The 8,800-nt window shown below is 36.2% G+C and overlaps 1 protein-coding gene across 1 annotated transcript in view; it reads left to right on the top strand.

Annotated features, from left to right (window-relative positions):
• Positions 1-519: 519 nt before the first annotated feature.
• LOC102922002 (rho GTPase-activating protein 20-like) overlaps positions 520-8,800 on the top strand; it is a 49,396-nt gene continuing 41,115 nt past the window's right edge. Inside the window, 3 exon segments of the mRNA XM_076573830.1 lie at positions 520-616; positions 4,282-4,500; positions 7,404-7,553. Coding sequence (XP_076429945.1) covers positions 4,358-4,500; positions 7,404-7,553 — 293 coding nt within the window. The 5' untranslated portion in view covers positions 520-616; positions 4,282-4,357.

Here is an 8,800-nt window from a genome sequence, read left to right as displayed (position 1 = left end):
TCTCTCTCTCTCTCTCTCTCTCTCTCTCTCTCTCTCTCTCTCCTGTCATCTCTATCTATCCATTGCTTTATCTATTCTTATCTATCTAATCTATCAATCATCTATCTATCATCTATATCTATCATCTATTTATCTATCTTTATGTCTATCTGTTAACTCTATCTATCATCTACCTATGTATCTATATTTATGTTTATCTGTCAACTCTCTCAATCTATGTATCTATATTTATATTTGTGTCAACTCACTATCTGTCTGTCATCTATCTATCTATCTATCTATCATCTATCATCTATCTATTTCTATCAATCTACCTATCTATCTATAGTTGTGAAAACCTGTTGTTCCTCACAAATACTTACGGTTCAACACTTGTTCAAAAATAATTTTTCAAAGCCAAAAGGTGGAAGGAAATAAATGCATGTGTCACTTTGTCAATTATGGCATGAGCCTTAGAATGTTGACATCAGTGGTCTGTCACCTTGACTACTAGAGTGCTCAGACTTCAGTAGTTGGTCTCCAACTGCTGTGGCCATCTTTTGTGTTTAGTGCCAAGAAAGAAAAAGATAATTTCATATTCATTGAAAGGTTCTCCATTCCAGGCTCCACTGTAAAGGTATTTTTAATAAGTACTTTTGATTCTCATGATAGACTAATGGTATCAGGATCTATTCTCTCTCTCTCTCTCTCTCTCTCTCTCTCTCTCTCTCTCTCTCTCTCTCTCTGTGTGTGTGTGTGTGTGTATGTGTGTCTCATCTCTATCTATCCATCCATCTATCATCTATCTATCTATCTATCTATCTATCTATCTATCTATCTATCTATCTATCATCTACCTATCTATCTATCTATCTTTATGTCTATCTTTATGTCTGTCTATCTATCTATCTATAATTATGTCTTCCTGTTAGATCTATCTATCTATCTATCTATCTATCTATCTATCTATCTATCTATCTATCTATCTATAATTATGTCTGCCTGTTAGATCTATCTATCTATCTATCTATCTATCTATCTATCTATCTATCTATCTATCATCTATCTCTGTCTGTCTGTCAACTCTCTATCTATCTATCTATCTATCTATCTATCTATCTGTCTGTCTGTCTGTCTGTCTGTCTGTCTGTCTGTCTATCTATAATTATGTCTGTCAACTCTATTTCTATGTCTGTCTGTCTATCTATCTATCTATCTATCTATCTATCTATCTATTTCTATGTATCAATCTACCTATCAAACTAAGGTTGTGAAAATCTGTTGTTCCTTGCAAACACTTGAGGCTCAACAGTTATTCAAAAATATTTTTTCAAAGCCAAAAGCGGGAAGGAAATGAATATGTCACTTTGTCAGTTATGGCATGAGCCTTAGAATGTTGACATCAGTGGTCTGTCACCCTGACTACTACAGAGTGCTCAGACTTCAGTAGTTGGTCTCCAACTGCTGTGGCCATCTTTGGTGTTTAGTGTCAAGAAAAGAAAAGATAATTTCAAGTTCATTGAATGGTTCTCCATTCCAGGCTTCACTGTAAAGGTATTTTTAATAAGTAGTTTTGATTATCATGATAACTAATGGTATGAAGAAGTATTCTGTCTTGATTCCTGCAGATCATGTGAGCCAATTCTTAACTCAGCCATGGCTTTATGAAAAGCTACCCATGTTAGTAATATTCACTACCTATCCCCTAAATAAATATGGTTAACATGTCAGGGGAGGTATGTTCTAGGCTACACAGGAGAATAATATCTAAATATATAAAATTATCTGTCCAAGTTATGAGAGATGGTTATTTTTTGATCCTTCTAATTGTTTTAACCACTATGACCACAAAGGTCTGTTGGAAATGTTCAGATTTCAACCCAAAATATAAAAACTCTCTGGTTTTCAGCAAATTGTTATAGTTTCTAACATATATTGTGTTCTTTAGAATCTATTTCCCTATATTTTAACATTGATTCAGATTAGACAGGAATGACTTTCCAAATATGTCATTTACTTTCAAATTTGTTTATCCTGAAACTGAGTTGGTACTATTTTTTAACGTATCTTTACATGTGTGAGGACATGTGCTTGACATGTGTGAGGACAACCATTGGCTGTTTGATTCTCTCTTTGATGCTTTGATTCACAGGTATCTTAAAGCTAAATGAAAGCTATGGTGTTTCTGTACATATTCCTTGAAACATATAACATATGTATTGGGAAGAGTAATATTCACTTGAAGAAATATATATATTTTGAATATTCAAACTGTATGAGCATGGCACAGTAAAGAAACCACTGAAAATGCTACTCCATAATTACAGGGAAGAATTTTATTGTGGATAAGAGAGAATGTTCAGAGGTGTCTGGAAGAGTTCAGAGCAGAAATAAAAAGAAACAGACTTGATGTGACCAAAACAGTCTGTGAGAGAAGGGAGAATAGCAAAAGAGAATAGTGGAGATGGCTGGGGCAGGGGGGAAATACCTAGACTTCCTAAAGAGAGCAAGGGGAGTTCTAGATCATTTGTGGGGTGGTTGTGAAGGGACAGGAAAGTAGATGGGGCTGTGAGATATTTAGCAAGTACTTTTGAATCGAGACACAGGGAACCTGGAAGGCAGCATGGGTGTTGATAGCAGCTACAGGTCATTGGAGAGCCATATGTCCCTTTTGCCAGAGGCAACGGAAATGACTCCTTTTGCTGTCTAAGAACCATTTCACAAATTCTTGATGAATGCTAATTTTTGTTTTTGTTTGTTTGGTTGGTTGGTTTTGTTTTGTTGTTTTCTAACTACCGGAGATCCTTCTATAGTCCATCTTGTGCTGGACAAAGATTGGCATGTCTGGATATATGTGCTCCCTGAGACCTGACTTGTTTAAATCATTGAGAAAAAACTTTTTTTTTATTTCTTTCACATCTATTTATGACAGCCTACAAAGAAATGGATTAATTATGGCATTTCAATACATAGATTACTTTCTTATTTGTTTTCTTTACCGCACTCCAACATATCAGTCATTTTCAAATAGAATTACACAGCAGAAGACCTTTATAAAGAACTTTACAATTTGGTAGAGTTTTGCTATCTTAATTAGTACTGTATAATTACACCTATCAGTGAAAACACACAGTTTGCAAAAGGTTCAATCTATTACTCTCACCAAAATTCAATCATTTTAAAGACATGGGCATTCTAGTCTTACATGATCTTTCTATGATTATTATGTGTCCAAGGTATACTACATAATAAACTATGAGATTTACACAGCATCTTCGAGGTTGTTTCAGTCACAATCCTTTGTGCCTCTAGGCTTTACTTCTTCTAAGCATGTACCTCTCCTCCATAGTCTCCAAAGCTACCTGACTTACCTGTGCATGCAACTTTCTGACTGTCTCGCTAAGGCACATTTGTCTATAAAGACTCCTGTGATTCTTGCATCTGTTAGACTCTAAGGTTCACAGTGTTAACGATGTCTGCATGCTGCTTTTATCACATGGGTCTTTGATAGGTTAAAAGAATTAGGATTGAGAGTCTTTGGGGATAAATCTGCATTTCATAAAGTTTTTCACAAGAATTCCTCCTATTATTGCACATATATTATTGCAATTAGGGTTGGCAATGACATCCAAGTTGCTACTCCAATGGCCATTTTTCAGGAGTCACCTACTTCTGCCCTCATTTAATGTTAGACATTGATCTCTCCTTTCTTGTGAATCTTTCTAGTGTGTGATTATTTCTTCTCTCCAATAGGATGCCTTGCAATGTGTTACTACTTTTATTTTTAAATCATGAATAATGTTGGTAAATCCAAATTCTTTTTTTAAACATTGATTTTTTTGTTGTTGTTCAATTTTTAAAATGAGATAGAATTACATCACTCAGCCCTTTCCTCACTCTAGACTAGCAGTTCTCAGCCTTTGGGGTCCCTTATCAGATATTCTGCATATCAGATATTCACATTAGGATTCATAACAGTAGCAAAATTACAGTGACGAAGAAGTAATGAAATAATTTTATAGTTGGGTGTCCACAACATGAAGAACTGTACTAAAGGGTTGCATCATTAGAAAGGTGGAGAACCACTTCTCTAGACCCTACCAGCTACCCTTGTTCAGACTTTTCCCATGCCCCTAAGTTGATCCCTTTTGAAAAAGAGCCCACTCCTGCAATCTGTTCCCATTGCTTCCTTTCCTAAGCACCCTCTTCTTTTCTGTTGCATTTTAAAACTGTTGGTAGCTCAATAGAGGCCTGTTGGAGAACTGAGCCTGTGTTTTAATATCATTCACCCTTTGAAATTAGGTATCAATTAACAACCACTGAATACCTGTTCTGTTAGTTGGAGACCTGGACCAAGAGAAGCCTTTTTTTTTCCTACATGGAAACCCTTGAGGAGAAAGCCATGGGAGGGATACATCGAACCTTGCTGTGCCAAGGCCCCGTGGAACTCAGAAGAGGCTGGAGAAGGAAGAAACAACATCTCTCCTTGTTCAGTGATGTTTTGATTGTATCTAATAACCTGTGAGTATGTGCATTATGCCTTCCTTACTATGAGAGGCTACACTTTGATTAGGCCTTACTGTTCAAAACCACAAAAGGTTTTTTATTTCTTTTATTTTCTGAGATTATAAATACTTCATTATTTCTGCTTTGCCTTTCCACTTGACAAATCCTCCCATATTCCTCCTCTTGCTCTCTGTGAAAATCATGGCTTCTTTTTTATTAATTGTTGTTACATATATATGTATATTAAAATATATGTATGTAAATATAATACATATGTATTTATAGCTATACATATATTAGACATTTGTATATTTGTTTTCAGAGCTGTCTATATGCTATTGGGTAACCAATTGTTCTGCTGTCTGATCCTGGGGAAAGAATAGCAACAAACTTGAAAAGGAGGCAAGTGTGGTAGCACATGCCAGGAATTCCAGCACTTTGGGAGCTGATTTATGAGTATTGCAAATTTGTGGATCTTGTGGAGACATCTTCTCAAAGTAAAATATTAAAAACATGATAATCAGGGGCCTTCTTGCTTGGTATTTACAGATAGATTGTAGAAGCAAGAGGGGAATTCCCTGATTATGATGGTTGCTCATAAGGGGCCACACATGTGAATCTCTGTGAGCTCATAACTTCCAAAGTAGTGTGAAGAGATGAGAAGCAGCTAATATCCCTAAACCAATCAGGGGAAGCTGCAGACATCAACTAGGTCCAGCATGGTGATCATGTGGATGGCATAGGAAACTTCTGTGATTGAAGCTTTATACATGGTGATATTGTCACATAGAACCATGGAGGTATTTTCTGGGATCACCTGTCCAGAAGATCATAGCTTTCATATTACTCTGAAATCTATGAAATAGGTTCTGGCCTTATCAAGTAAATATTTTAAGGGTGTGTTCCCATAGAGACATAAGTAGACTGGAGGACAGGCATCAATAGAACAGTTCACTCAGTTTTGGGGGTAAACGTTCTAGTCACCAGTGATAATATTGCTGAAGATCTACTTCACAAATGGTGAGGAGAAGGAAAGGTGCAGGAGAGAGTTCTGCTCTGCATTCTAGACACAACCAGCTGGGTTCATTTCCTTTCAACCCTGAACAGTCCCCCAAAGTTCCCAGTCTAGACACTGATGGTCAGTCAGTGTCAGACAGCGGCAAGAATGAAATGATTGAATGTCCTGGCTGTCCACCAACCTGTCCATCTTCCTTGTCATTTCTCCTCAGCACCCCTTCATGCCACAGTTGGAAATCCTCATATTTTAATCTGAAAAGATAGTAATAAATTCCTTTGAAATCAATAAAACATACTGATAGTTTCCCATATGAGTGTAATTTGTGAATGTAAGTGAAATTCACTGTGATTTTTTTTGAGAATAAATGAAAGTAAAATGGTTGACTTTCCTAAAAGACAAAGCTTTTGTCCCCCTTCTGTTGTGTGACAATGGTAATTAAAACTATTTTGAGATTGTCGTTCATATTAAGGAAAGAGGATAATCAAGCTTATAAGAGATGATTTTCATTATTTACAATTTTCAAGGCAGATTGTCCCTTAACACAAATATTGGAATTAGAGGTTTCCAGTTTAAGTATTTCATATATATATATATATATATATATATATATATATATATATATATATATATATATATTTGTCTGTTAATATATATGTGATTCGATGTCCTGAGGGTGAAAAGCAAATGAAAATACAGATGTTTCATATATTTGAGACATATGCGTGTATGTGAATCCTGAAATGAATGTTACATGGTATGCTTGCATTTTGACTAGAGCATGTTCCATTATATGGGGTGGGCCTTCTTTCACGGGAGTATAATATTAGTCTTCAGATGTCTTGGATTTGAGAAGATTTACATGTAGAATTTTTGAACCAGAGGTTGTATTTTTGACATAGTGTTCTCTGAATTTGAGAGAGAGCGAATCATTATCTTCAATTATGTAGCTACCTATTAGCTCACTAGTCTCCAATGGAGAGTTCCATACCAAGGTTCACACAAAAAATTGCCCCAGGTAAAACACAGTCAATCATTAAAAAAAAATACAAAAAAGTATGGGTGTGGGAAGCAGAGTGGTCAAGAGATAGAAGGGAAAGAAGATAGAGTAATAGAAAATAATCAGAACACATTGAACATGCGTGTGAAATTATCAAAGAACAAGCTCCACATAAAAAGAGTAAAGAAAGAAAATTAATGCTCCCACAATGATTGTTTCTCAAGAACACGTTTGATAGCATCAGAAGGCTTGATAGGAAGACATATTTGTAATCATCTGACTAGGTTATTGGAGAACATAATCCTCTTTGTGGTTAGTTGTATGAGAAGCACATCATGGGTTTACTAAAGGAGCAATTGTACTGAGCTCAGACTCTCCTGAGCAATTGCTCACATGACTTGCTAGGACAGGGAGAAGGACAACAGAATATGAATTTTATTAAGTTAGGCAACATTTCTATATTGTTTATTTGGAAAAGATCATTCAATGTAATTATTTAAGTAAAATATAAAACATTTAACTAATTTTCTTGGTATTGAAGTTATGGAAATAAACAAGCAGAAAAGCTTAGCACTTAACTAAATAGAGGGGAGAAATATTGAAGCACATGATTTTCTAAAAATGTCATGTCTTTAAAATACACAGTATGGTCATTCTAAACACTCACCAATCAGAAAAAAAAGACCAGACTATGGCTATTCTTGGCCATTGAAAAGTGTGAGCCTCATAACTTCCTTCAGCACAGGCTTTGCTGAGGTGCATCTACCATAGCATGAGCCCTGCCTGCATGATAGAAATGGATGAGTCCTCCTCTGCTCTGGAGCAGGAAGAACTAGGTCTTACCACAAGTAATTCCAACTACAGTGAAAAGCAAACTAACAGATGCCTTGATTCTCTCTCTAGGTGTAAGAGAAATTTTAAGATGAAATATGTCATCCCACTGAGTTATCCGTGGATGGGTGACTATGTGGATGTAGTCGGGACAGACAACAGCTCTGCTTGCATGTCGATTCTCCTGTCCTGGCCCATGGGAAATTTTGTGGCTACTTTTCGGTAAGACCTACAACTTGGATTTCTATTCACAAGAGGCTGGCTGTGGAAACTTAATTGTGGGTCAACTTAATGCTGTTTAATTCACAGGGAAAAAAACAAAATCAATGAACCAGAATGTTTACAGATTAAGAAATCATGTTAGTCTGATTGTATACAGGCTGCCAACTCAAGTTTTTTCCTCCCATGATGAACCTAGTTTGTACTTTCCACCACACATATTTCTTCATGGAACTAGACTGCTTAGATTTTCACCTGTGATGTTCATCAGGACTCGACAAGATCCTTGGGGTAGAAATGAGGTCATCCTGTTCCTTGAAGGATATGGACAGGACAAAGCCTCACTCCATTCCCCACATTCCTCTTCCCCAAATGATCAGGTATTCTCTGGGTTTTGAAAGTACACAAATTGATCTCACTTCAATGGTATTGTGTAGTATAAATCTGAAAATTACCTCCTACACTACCAAGTTAATTTCCTAAAAAAAATATATAGTATTTAACCGTACAGATAAACCTAGTTACTCATTAAAAGCTCAGGTTCTTGAGTGTTTGTGTAGTGGAGTATCATTGGTGTCTATAGTCAACACATGAGGACCAGTGTCATTAGACCATCAGAGTCAGAGTTAATGTGTGGAGTGCAGGTAAATGTCGAATTCACATTCTTATCTTTCATGAGAGGATCTGATCATGGTGTACTAAGAATACCTTGAGTGCATTCGTTGGAATCACAGGAATAGTGTAGCACATACCTGCTGTGGGAAAGCATACAGCGGCATTCATCTTTCTTTTCCACATGAAGAGTTCATCATATGCAAACCACCAATTTGGACTCTCCTCATTACTCTGTCCAAACTTCTAGCCTCATTCCAAAGTTTACTCAACATAAGCACTTGCAGGTTTTATAAACTTTCTAGGTTCTGTGAGTTTGATCTTTACCTGAGAAAAACATTTCCACAGAACTCTTTGAGGAAGAAGATCATCTTTGTGTCATTCTCTAAATACACTCTTTCCCCTTGTTAATATTCCTGAAGATTATCTATAGTTAATGTTTAGTGTTTCTCCCACATTGAATATGAGAGGAAGTACTGTATTTAGGGAATTATGAAGAGTTTCATGACAGCATTTCCATTAAACTTTTCTTTTTATGAAGGAGTGCAATTTGGAAGTCATATTTAGACTAGTTCACATTCAGTTGAATGTGTATCAGTGTCTTCAGCCAGCACATCACTAAGTGTCTTAAAGTTCCT

The sequence above is a fragment of the Peromyscus maniculatus genome, chromosome 6 (assembly GCF_049852395.1).
Source record: "Peromyscus maniculatus bairdii isolate BWxNUB_F1_BW_parent chromosome 6, HU_Pman_BW_mat_3.1, whole genome shotgun sequence".
Taxonomy (NCBI): domain Eukaryota; kingdom Metazoa; phylum Chordata; class Mammalia; order Rodentia; family Cricetidae; genus Peromyscus; species Peromyscus maniculatus.
The sequence above is the reverse complement of the archived record's forward strand: the minus strand, read 5'-3'. Positions and strand labels throughout refer to the sequence as shown.